At 54.4% G+C, this 12,516-nt stretch overlaps 1 protein-coding gene across 1 annotated transcript in view; it reads left to right on the top strand.

Annotated features, from left to right (window-relative positions):
* Window positions 1-12,516, top strand: part of PRKN (parkin RBR E3 ubiquitin protein ligase) — a 1,054,158-nt gene that overhangs the window by 340,477 nt on the left and 701,165 nt on the right. The window contains exon 3 of the mRNA XM_036249419.1: window positions 9,480-9,715. Coding sequence (XP_036105312.1) covers window positions 9,480-9,715 — 236 coding nt within the window. The remainder of the gene's footprint in view (window positions 1-9,479; window positions 9,716-12,516) is intronic.

Raw genomic sequence — 12,516 nt, 5'->3', positions numbered from 1 at the left:
TGGGAAGTTAGACTGTACTGATAGCCCGGATGAGAGGCTGGCACTTGGCTGCATTCTCTGGCATGGATTTGGGCATCTCCTCGATCCAGGAGACACTGTTGCTATTTAAGAAGATGGTGCCTCTGGAGGGCCAGCATGGCAGGGGCTTGCCCCAGTGTGTCCCCGACGTCTCCTGGCCCACTGTGCTCTGGCCTGTGTGCCCCGCTGGCCCGGGCTCCCTGCACAGCCTCGATGGTAGGCGGCTCCGCCAGACCTGCAGACTGGACCTGGCCCCAGGCTGACAGCGACGAGCACCTGCCGCCCTCTCTGCCCCGCCATCGGCGGAGCGTCCCCACAGCAAACCCTCCTGAACAAACAGCAGACCTTCCAGCTGATGTCCTCACTGGTGTTGATTACGGACGGGCCGGCGTTGGGAGGCGGTGACCATGAGATGCTGGTGAGCACAGGATGGCGCCCTTCTGCGGGAGCTCAACATTACGCACCCACAATGCTACGGGGACGTCTGGGGACACCCTCAGCTGGCCCTGGCTGGCAGCCTCGCACCAGGAAGCACCCCTGGTCCTCTGCTCACTCATTGCAGCGGCTCACGGTGATGCCGAGGAAGCCAAGAAACGACTGGATTCGCCAGAACACTCGACACGCACAAGACACCTTCTTCCAGGTCCTAACGGCAGTGACACACGGCCCCTGGCAGGAAGCCGCCCCACTGACCCGGTCCCCGTTTTCTGGTATTTCAGTGCCCGGAACGATGCAGCCGCACCCTGGCTGTGGGGTACGCACACTTCCCTGCAGCTGGGCACGCGTCTGCGCAGCACGATGTCGTCATCATCATGCTGCAGCTGTTCATCCAGGCCCATCACGCTACAGCACCGGAAGGACGCGCGTGAAAAGTCAGGGTTCTTTCATGTGATACGTTGACGAAAACTCACCCCTAGAAAGGTCTTCAGAGTCTAATAAGGGAAAGGAAGTGGACGTGGCTGCGGGTAACCGGCAAGTCGCTAGTTTGGGATGAATACGAGTTCTCGCGGGAAAAGCCTGGACACGAGTTCTCGCGGGAAAAGCCTGGACACGAGTTCTCGCGGGAAAAACCTCACCACGAATTCTCGCGAGAAAAGCCTGAACAGGAGTTCTCGCGGGAAAAGCCTGGTCAGCAGGTACTGGAGTAGCTCGTGCTGCTGGCGGGAGGCGCGCAAAGTCCAGGTGTCACACAAAGGTCGCCGTTTATTAGGAACCTAAGCGGGGAAACGCACGCTTTGCAGTTTTGCTGTTTTGTGCATGAATATATATTGCTGCAAATATGAGAGAGACTACATCGTCCCTGACCGTGTCTCTTAGCTCAGGTCTGCAGTGTTAGGTGTGTGAGGATGGGGACGGATCCGTTGCCACTTTTCCCTCCGGAGAGAGATTTTTCTGTGTGTGTTTTTCATGGTTTATTTTTCTCCCCAGGGGAAGGGTCTGTTTTAAAGTAGTCAGTGTTTCAACATTATCGCTCCACTTCTTTATTGATTCGAGCTAAGCATTTCCCATGTTGTTTAAGAGTTTGTTTTTAAAGCCAACAATGTGAGGCACGATTTGACTTGGTTTTCATGGGCATCAGGTTGGCTCCGTGTCATCCTTCGTGTCTGGGGGAGTGTGGGCGCGGATACGTGGATCCCGGACCTCGCTGCCCTGGGCAAACAGCGCTGACCTTCTCTCACGGGCATTGTTTGCCCCGTGGCCAGCGTGGGGCAGCGATGGTCCCCACCCCGCTCCTTCCCCTCCCCGGGGAGCCCCCTGCGCAGGTCTCCGTGAGCGGCCCGGGTCCAGGCCTGCAGTGGGGGGCACGCAGAGGGTGCGGGGGCTCAGACCCAGGCCTCCCCCTCGGTGTGGGGCTCACTGGCATTTCGCAGTAATTGTGTCGCTTGAACTTGGGCAGCCAGGGAAGGGCCTTTCACTATCCCCGTGCAGCACATTATCTTTGATTACAATGAAAACCAGTCGTAAGAAGCGTGCAATAAATTCAGAGCATAAATCACAAAGCTTCATCTTTTAAAAGTCTTTTTATTAAAATGACATATCAAGTGGAAGGAATAGTTTTTCCTTCTCATCCAATTAATATAAATTGGCATCTAGTGTTCATTCAATCCGTGGAGGGGAACTGGCGTTCAGGAGAACAGAATCAGCGTGGACCATCCTTTTTGGTGATTCTCACTCACTCTGAGCATGTCTGTGCCCACTTGTCTTTAACCACACAACTGCATTGCTAGCAGTCACCATACAATGCATTTCTCAACCATTACATTTGGAAATACCTTTACAGCCCTGGCTGGTTTGACTCAGCAGTTAGAGCATCCGCTCACAGATCAGAGAGTCCCAGGTTTGGTTCCCGCTGAGGTCATGTACCTCGGTTGGAGATTGTCCCTGGCCCTGGTTGGGGTCGTGTGGGTGGCAACCAGTTGATGACACATCGATGTTTTTCTCTCGTACTCCCTCTCTCCCTCCTGCTCTATCTGAAGATAATTGCAAAATAAATAAAGAAATAAAAAGTCCTCAGGTGAGGATAAAAAAAATGCACCTTCACATAACTTTCTAAATACTGTCATTTTGTCCTTTGACATAGAAAATACACTATTAAAAACTCTGGCAGGCTTACAAAAGCATCTGTTCATTGGAAGTTATTTTCAGAAGAAGCAAGTAATAAGCATTCTGAATTTTTAATAGGAAAAAAGGGAAGAGAATTGAAGTTGCTCTAAAAAGTGTTTTTTTTAAAGTCTCTAAGAGCTCCTTAATGTTGAAATGATTTTTAAAACGAAAATCTGATAACATCATTGACTATTAATTTAGGAAATCTTTCATCTGATAATTCTTAACTAATTATTATTGCTTTTCTAGGGAAAAAAAATGTGTGCTATTAACAATGAAAATGAAAATCAGGGACATCAAGGCCTTAAAATGTAGTCACCACACAACGGGAAGTATGACAGTCTTCCAACTGAAATAATTTAAGCACTTTGCCTGATGCAATGGAGTTTAACAGCCTTGGAACTGAAAATGAATGAATAATATTGAAGATAACAGCCTAACTTAACGAGCACAGCAATTGGACAGCAGTTGCGCTGATGAGTGTAGATGGATCCGTAAGCCTGTACAACCAAAGGTCTGGTTCCCACGTCTACCCGTGTCCTGAAGCAGGTGCAGTGGCACAGAGGGGATGGAAGACTCAGCTATGAGTCTCATGTGGGTCAATCACTAAGTGTCTCCTCTGCTCTGAAACGGCCGCCACAGGGCGTCTGTGCTTACCAAGACCCTCGGTCATCCAACAAAGCCAGGGGGCATAGACACGACATCAGAAAGACTCAGTGTCTTTTCTTGAAGTTGGCACTGTCTGCTAGCAGAGGAGCACACAGAAGTGCTGTCCTCTTGGGGACAAAGGCTGGGCTGCGGGACCTGGGTGCCCGGCCACCTCCACCCTCTTCTCGCTCCTTTTTTTATCCTCACCTGAGGACATTTTTGCATTTATCTTCAGATAGAGCGGGAGAGAGAGAGAGAAACATCCATGTGAGAGAGATGTCAAGTGGTTGCCACCCACACGACTCCTCTCCCCTCCCCTCCCCTCCCCCTCCCCCCTCCCCCTGGACCTTCTTTTGCTCCTTCAGCTTGTCGCCACCCTGGTGGCTGTGCTGGATTGTTCAACATCCTCTTCTCCTAATGTCCCTTAGTCTCCAGGGCCACCCCAAGCGTGGCTTTTCACCAGGGGCCTGTAGATGTCCTCTGAGCACCCGGCCATCACCCCTTCCTTCTCAGCAGCCACACTGTGGAGCTCGGGGGAGTCCCAGGAGCATCGGGGAGTCCTGGGCCTGGGTTCCCATCCTGGCCTCACAGGAAGGACCTGGGTGACCTTGAACCTGCTATGAGTCTCTCTGTAGCTCAGCTTCACCTGTGTCAAGTGGTGATGACATGAACAGCGGCAACAAGTAACGTTTACAGAGGGTTGTGTGGCGGCTCGTTCTCCCGGCTTTACACGGGGCTCCTTGTGGCTGCTCATGGGCTCCCAGACGGCGAGGGGATATCAGACAGAAGATTACATCTGAGGACCCGGCAGCACAGTCCAAGGACAGTGAGGGCTCCGGAGAGCGGGCGTCTATTTTACTTCTGTTACGTAATTGTTACTGTTGCAGCACACGGTAGCTCTTGGTGAATAGTGTGATGTTATTGACCGTTTATGCCTCTCCTCAGTAATCATTTCAGAGATTATCTGTGTGACCCTTCTTTAAGTGTTTTTGAAAACATTACAATAAGGTTTCAATCCCCAGTAGTTGTTTTAGTTGTTTGTTCGTTTGTGTGACATTATTTTTCCCAGGTCTAAAAAGTTAAGACTATGTTGAGAAGCATTAGAAACATCTATAACACAAGTGAATTAATAAAAATTGAAAAAACAAAAACAAGAGAAGCATTAGCAGGTTTTTCCAATTTTTCTTAACTGTCATTGTCCTAAGTGGGTGACCAGATCTCAGATATTTGAGTCCCAACATCATGTCACCAAAGGGACTCCTTTTAGGAAAAGGAAAAACGCATCAATTTCTTGGATATTGTAGGGTCTGGTCAGCATGCTGAGAGATGGTCATTGGCTGGCCGTCTGCATAGACACTTGTAGATACTTTGTTCATACTGGACTATCTGTATATCAGGGGTCCCAGAGAGGCTGATCTCGGTTTCCAGGGCAACCACCTTCTGCCTGATGGCATAAGACCCTGCCCAGTGCTCGGATAACTTGTTTTGTCCGCAGGGAACAACTTCCATCACCGAGTTCCTTGTTGAATTCACAAGTCCTTAGAACAAAACACAACTGCATGAAGTGTTTCCTCTGCCCGGCAGCACTCTGGGTGTTGAGGAAACACCCACAAATAAGACACTGGGTTTGAACCCACACTGGAGCACCCCCGCTGTCCTCCCATGGAAAGTCTCCATCCCCCAAAGCTGAGGGACTGTGTGTAGACCGTGAGACCGCATTCTGTTTGGGGCCCCGGAGCGGCCGGACAGCGAAGCTACCGGTGTGTCGTCCTCGGTGTGTGTGTGTGACTGACGGGCTTTGAGCTGCAGAGGCGAGGTGGTGACCGGTGCCAGCAGGCAAAGCCACAGCTCAGACGTCAACAACGACGTCTAGGAAGGCCCCAGAACTGGCCAGTTCACGCTCTCAGAACCCTGGACGAGACTGAGAGAAGTGTGTTCCGTAAAGATCACGTAACCACGGAGATCTGCTTGGGGGCCCCGCCCTGGGCCTCGGGCAAACCTGGATCCGAAAGGCAGTGCTGGCTTCCCGACTCCTCCACGTGTGCCCCTCAGCGCTCCGCTGTTGCTCAGCTTCGTCCTGGGTTCCGTGGCCTCTAAGCACGGGGGTATTTCTTGTATGGTCTCTCAGTTCACAGGAAGCTGGGGTGTCCCAGAATAACTGTCCCCCCCACAGCGCCTGTGTCTTCCCTTTCGGTCATCTTCCAGGCCAGGGCGTGTGAGTAGAGCGACCAGACCGGATTCTGAGGCCTTACTGACGGACAAGGGACCCGACCTCGTGAGCTCTCCCAAGTCCTGGGCGACAGTGTGAAGCTGCCCGGGCGGAGTTCTCACTGCGGCTCCGGCCTGCACGCGAAGTGGGCAGAATCAGTGTCTGTGCCAGACGGGGAAACTGAGCTCAGGGAAGAAAAGCGGTTTGCCAAAAGCAGCTAATAAATTACATTTCTTTGGCCCAAAGTGCACGTTCTCCCCAGTCTTCTGGTCCCCCAGAGCACCCCAGGTATGAGCTTGAGCCTTGACATGGTCCGTTCGCGTCTTGTTCCCTCGTCATTCCCATTTCCCACTCAGACGGCTCTCCGCTGCTCGGCCTCAAAGCGCAGGGAGTTTGGAGAGTTGGTTTCAAAGCCTCTTGTTTTGGGAATAAAAGGAGAAGTATGGCCCCATGGGGCTTCTAAGTGGGGTCAGGACACCTACTGGCCCAGCCCAGGCCGACCTCGCGAGAGGACCCCGGCAGGGAGAGCTGCTTGGATTCGCTGGGAGGGGGCTGCCTGCAGGCGGGGGTTCCAGGAGGCACTCAGCCCTGAGCGCGGCGACAGGAGTCTGGTCTGCCCGAAGCCTTGAGCCTTCTGGGAAAGAACAGTGTGGAACAACCCCAGGAGGTGTTAGGAAGAGGCTCAGCCGGCTCCAGAGGAGGCTGCAGGGCTCACGCCCTCGTGTCCCCCTGCAGTACCCTCAGGTCTTGGTGCCGCTGTTTGGGTGACTTGGGCTGAAGGCTCATCCAGTGCTGAGGGTGCCGGCTGAGGGCTGATGGGACAGAGGACGACAGCACGTCTGTCAGTCCAGTTACAGTGGAAAGCAGTGTCGTCAGCTGACCGCTTCACCAACAGGACAGGATCCGGGAGACTGCGGCCCGCTGGGGTGCGGGCCCTGCGGCTGCCTGCCGGACGGTCTGCCCCAGCTGTGGGTGCAGCTGCGTCCTCCAGGCCTGGGCTCAGGGCCGTCGTATATGCGGGTCTGCAGCCCGGGCTGAAGAGCCCTCAGGTGCTCTCTGGATGCCGGGCCGTGGCGAAAACAGTCTGTAGGGCCCTGGTTCAGTCACATGAGCTAATAAATTCAAGGGCAGGCGGGAGGAGCGGAAGTGAGTGTTTCCCGAGAGTCGCTTGACCCACCGAGGTGCAGTGAAGGAGGGGTAAGAGGACGACAGGCCCAGCCAGCTGCTGGAGGGGGAGGGCGAGGGGGAGGGGCGGAGGGCCTGAGCCCGGTGGGCAGATGCCAGGTGTGTCCAGCGGGTACCAGGAGGCCGGGAGGGAGGTTCAGCAGCACGGGGTGCACCTCCTTGCACCTGTGGACCGAAAGGAGCGGCTGGCGGCGTGGACTCAGAGGTCTTGTGAGTGGAGGCCTGCGCTGGGGGTGCTGGGGTGGAGCGGGGCTGAGGACGGGCAGTGTGTGTCAGGGTCGGACTGCCTAGCTACACGTGACAGTAGGAAGGAGCAGTCCAAGGTGGCGGTTCTGCCGAAGCCCTGAGGAAGCCCAGGTGGACCAGCAGAGTCTTCGGTGGGAGAGGAGCTTGGCCCCTGGGTAATGTGGGGTGCTTTGGCAGAACAGGGAAGCCAGGTGGGGTGGAACGAGGGGCCGGAGAATGACTGACCTGTGACCAAGGCTGAGGTGGAGCCGTCTGGAGAGACACGGGGCAGCGAGGCAGGTGCAGGGACAGCAAGCTGGTGCATGTGACAGAGGCCGGGGTGCGCCACAGAGAAGGGGGACAGGGGAGGCTGTGCCATGAGGCGGCTGCTGCAGGGCCCCTGAGCCAGCTGGATGGGCCACAGCAGAGACTGCCTCCCTGTCCCCTGGCGGCTGGGCCCTGGGACGGCACATCTGGGGCGGGCGTGTCCCTTTGCTCCCACCTCTCTGCTGGGAGGACATCCGTCTTCCCACAGCCCGAGACGCACCTCTTCCGTCAGTTCCCGTCAACCCCTGACTTCCGGAAGGCTGGGCTGTCAACCCTTCCCCTGGTCTCCGGGCCCCAGCAAACTTGCCCGACTCGGCAATGGTATTGGGGACCAGAGGCGTCCCCGTGACCTTCCGGAGTGGAGGAGGCAGACCGCAAGCAGGGCCGTGAGTGATGGCACCCCTCTTGAAAGTTTGACCGTGAAGACGAGGGGTGCTGGCTGGGGGTGCGTGGGGGGCAGAAGTTATTACTTGTAAGAGTATCAATGTGTTGCGTGGGTGTTGTCTGAGCATCCCCAAAACGAGACAGAGTGGCAGCAGGGAGTGTGAAGACATTGCGACGGGGGCGTGTGGAGAGCAAGGTCCTCGCTCTGTGGGAGCAGATGGGTGAGTCTCTGTCCAGTTGATTTGTCACGGGCAGCGGGAACGCACCAGGTTAGACCGGCGGGGTCAGACCAGACCTGGGTTCAGCGACCTCGGTACTTGAGTTCTGGCTAGGAAGGCATTCAGAGCCAAGACTCCCACCATAAGAGAACATGTACTTGGAAAACCACAGAGGAAGAAGAAGTAATTTGTAAAAGAAAAGGGCTTGGGAAACAAGTTATAGAGGTAAAGGAAGGGCCCTTGGAGCTTGGAGTGAGGAAGGTAATGGTGATGTGCCTGGGGGGAGGGGGGCACTGGGTCCTCCATCCCAAGGGTTCGAAGGGTGGACATTTGATTGGAGGTCCCAGGGGAAGATCTCAATAGAACATTCAGCAGCTTCCCAGGTGTGTCCTTTCAGAGCTGGGTCTCCATTGGTAGGTTGATTGGCTCCAGGGCGGGGGAGGGGCTCACTATCCAATGCAGCTGGTCCTGAGGCAGCCCTGGGGTCGCCGTCTGGTTCTGCTGCTTTTCTGGGCCTGGAGCTGAAATACAACTGAGGCCTAGAGACTGTCTCCAGGGAGGGAAGGTTGGGGGTCTGGATCGCAGGACCAGAGCATGCTAGGGGAGGAAAGGTCACCCGGGGTCCCACCCTTTGCTAGTCACGGGGCTTCCCTCTGGTGACCTGTACCTGGTGACCTGCACCTGGCCCATCCCCCTTGCTCTGCCATGTGTAACTGCCCACCACAGGTGTTCTGAAACGGGCGTTCCGTTTAAAGTAGTCTGGTTGTCCTCCTACGAGTAATCTGACTTCTGACTTCAATGCCACTGAATTTTGAAGTCTGCTGTTCATCCGCATCGATGGCAGGCTCAGAACGTCTTTGTACGTGGTCCCCCCTGTACAGATGGAGCAGGGCATGACTCCCGGGGTCCCCCTCAAGGTGATGACGTGTTTGCTGTGACTGAGGGGTGTATGTGGAGTCCACCACACATACATCGATCTTAAATTCTAAGGGGAAAATGCCCGGTACTTGATAATAGCCAACTCTCAGTGCTTCTGAAGGCAGAGATGCAAGTGGGTGTTAAAGCTGACAGTTACGAGGACGCGTCACACCTGAAGGCAGTGTTAAACAGCATGCCCTTCCCCTGGCTCACGCACGCCGCGGTGCATTTCCAGTCGCCTAGCTCCCACGTCCCTGTGACTATTACTTGGGTTTTGGTGGTTGCGTTTCATGTGTGCCCCACACTCCACAGCCCCTGGCCCGCTGCGGGTGTGCTGGGGGAGCAGGCTCACGTGTGAGCGCGGCGCCCCCTGGCGGGGGTGGGTGTGTGCCGGACCCACTGGGCGCACCTGGCCCGCTGCGGATGGGCTGGGGAGCAGGCTCACGTGTGAGCGCAGCGCCCCCTGGTGGCGGGGGGTGTGTGCCGGACCCACTGGGCGCACCTGGCCCGCTGCGGGTGTGCTGGGGGAGCAGGCTCACGTGTGAGCGCAGCGCCCCCTGGCGGGGGGATGGTGCCTGACCCACTGGGCGCACCTGGCCCGCTGCGGGTGTGCTGGGGGAGCAGGCTCACATGTGAGCGCCACGCCTCCTTGCGGGTGGGGGGGAGGGGGGACTCGAGGCATGTCCAGCCGCGCTTGGCACTGGATGCTAGCGTTTCTGCATGTTCTTCCTTTGTGCCCACAGAGCTGTGACCTGGACCAGCAGAGCATCGTCCACGTTGTGCTGAGACCTCGGAGAGAAGGCCTAGAAATGCCCACCACCCTTGGGGACCGTCCCCGGGGCGCTGCGGGGGCCTCTGAGAGGGACCCCGAGAGCTTAACTCGCGTGGACTTCAGCAGCTCGGTCCTGCCGACCGACTCGGTGGGCCTGGCGGTCATTCTGCAGGACGGCACAGAGAAGGCGGGCCCGCCAGCAGGAAGGCCAGGTAATCACAGGGGCTCCGCTTGTGGCCAGCAAAGCGCGTCACGCGGTCAGTCTCCGCCGAGAAGGGCCCTCCGTGTCTCTGCAGCTCCCCGTACTTTCTAAGTCACAGGAGGAGACAGCGCCAGGAGCACAGTGTTTGGATGTAAATGTTGAGGCGACGCATTTAATAAGCACAACGAGAAAAGGTTTTCACGCCGAGGATGAACATAGGGATGGGAAAGGTGTCAGGACCATGATGATGGTATTAATTTTCTTTTTGAGGAGCCAGGGGTGGTGGAGACACGTGATGCTTTGTGTTAGGGTCAGAATATATGACCAAAGTGCACAGGTACCCCTCTCTCGCCTTCTGTTTCTTACTCAGTTAAAATACATTTTGGGGGGTGATGTTTCGGATGCTGGAGAGAAGTTTTACAAAGCAGAAAGAGAACTTGAGAGGTAGGTCCAGTCACCTGCAGGTCCTGAGCCAGCATATCACAGTGTCGGCAGTGTCCTCTGTGTGAAGGGTCCTTCCCTCTCCCTGCGCCACAGCCCGTGTGACAACGTCGTCCTAGGCAAGGATGGCGGCCCTCTGTCATCCCGACGAGACCCGTGTTTCCTTCAGGCTTCATTCTTCACAGCGAATGGTCAGAGTAGAGCAGGACTACGTTTGACTGCCAGAGAACTCAGCCGTGCCGGTGACCCTGCCCAGTGGACGCTGGTTTCTCTCCACGTACAGGAGGCGGAGACACGGGCCGCCGCGGGCTCGCGTGTCGGCGAGTTCTGGGACCAGCAAGATGGAGACCTAAAATAGTACGACATTTCTTCTGCCAAATTCACTAAATTCAAAAATCGCAGGTGCAACTGCCAAACAACAACAAGAAGGAGACACTGGTTTCCAGGGACGGGTGAAACGTAGGAGCAACACAGCTGTCTCCAGGTGGAGGGAGGAGGAACCCAGGGTCCCAGGCACCGGCTGACGTCCGGGTCCTCCGGGGGCTGTGGAGGGAGGAGGCTGCCTTCACGTGTCCTGGGCACCCAGGGGACTGAAAGTACATTGGAGAAATGGGAAAACCACGTAAGAAACGGGGAAATGTGGCAAATCTAAACCTCCGCAGTGCCTGTGTGATCCAGAACGGGAGGTGAATGTAAGCACGGGACCCGGCCTGGCGGGGCGTCTGCTCATCAAGCAGAACAGCAGCCTGGACGCACCCAGAGAGCCCAGGTGGGTGGCATCAAGGCCCAGGGACAAGCCCTACCGAAAGGGCATGAGTGGTTAACGTTCTAGGTCAAACAGGGTATGTCCTGAGTGGATAAACCGGAAGGTACGTTTCCCCCAAACTTGAGAAAATCAAGTGGCATGTGGAAACAATATGCAACAAATATGTTTTATGTTCATTAAAGCATAATAGAAAAATAATTGAAACCTAAAACAGACGTAATAGAAAAAGGTAGCTATTGAATAGAATGTGATTGTGACCACTGGAATTTAAGACTCCTCAGTGGGTGCAGTAAAATGCCAAGTAGGTGGTGCCGCGGACAGAAGGGCGGTGGATGCAGCCCCCAGGTGACTGGCTGCCATGTGACACCGGTCCAGATGTACAGGGAGTTTTAAGACATGAGGAACTTGGAACAAGATGGCCAAGCTGGTGTCTGGCAGGAAACCTTTCTGTCTGGTGCAGGCGAGAGAGCAGAGGGGGGGAGATTCCTCAGGGAAGGGCTGAGAGCCTTTTGGGACGCGTCCTCGGATCCGAGGGTGCGCAAGGCCAGGCACGACCAGCCAGAGGCACGCAGTCGGCCTTGCTCAAGTTAAAGATCAACAAGCTCACTTCACAGAGGAAATGAAACACCAGGAAAAAGAAGATCTAACAACCAGACGAAGAAACGAGGTTGCCTGGAACGGAACAATAATTTGCATGACTCGTAACAGGAACAATAGAAGGAAAGGGATGGTGTGATATCAAACACTGTGGGGACACCTGTGAGCTTTGAATTCTGTACCCAGCACACCTGGCAAAGATATGGGAGAGGAAAAGGAAGATACTTGTAGACAAACACAGAGTATTTCCACTCAATGAAAAAGCACTGTTAAAGTGTTTGAAACAGGGAAGAATGAGTTTGAACTCAGGCTGAAGGAGAGAGAAGCAAGCGTTGGTTACTTTGATGGGTACAAAAACAAGGGAAACCAAAGTACGTGATAAAATAACATTTAAGAGAAAACAATGATCAGTTAACATGGAAATATGTTCGAAGTCTCACTAATGATTATAGAAACTAATATTAAAACAACAAAATCATAGTGTTGCACCCTTTTCCGACGGCCGAACTAAAAGTCCGACAATGCCGAGTGTGGGTGAGGATGCGAGTGGCATGAGGCAGCCACTGCAGAGGACATTTGTAACTTCACAGTAACAGTGACATTCAAGGTACGCATATTCAGTACTCAGGGTGCACAGGGAGACATGTATATAGGTCAGCATAATAGGACTATTTAGTCTGGGAAAATGTAGACACAACAGGTGTCTTTAAATGGGGAAATGGATAAAAATATCAGAGTTTATTTAATCAGACTATTTTATTAAAATAATCAGTATTGTAATGGGTTATGATAAATCTGTGATAATTCTATATTTAAAACAAATGACCTGGCCCTGGCTGGTTAGAGTGTCGTCCCATGCACTGAAGGGTCTCAGGTTCGGTTCCCAGTCAGAGCACCTACCCAGATTGCATGTTTGATGCTCGGTTTGTGTGTGTAAGGGAGACAACCCATCGATGTTTCTCTCTTACATTCATGTTTCTCTCTCTCTCTCTTTCTTTATAC

The sequence above is a fragment of the Molossus molossus genome, unplaced genomic scaffold (assembly GCF_014108415.1).
Source record: "Molossus molossus isolate mMolMol1 unplaced genomic scaffold, mMolMol1.p scaffold_m16_p_8, whole genome shotgun sequence".
NCBI lineage: Eukaryota > Metazoa > Chordata > Mammalia > Chiroptera > Molossidae > Molossus > Molossus molossus.
The sequence above is the reverse complement of the archived record's forward strand: the minus strand, read 5'-3'. Positions and strand labels throughout refer to the sequence as shown.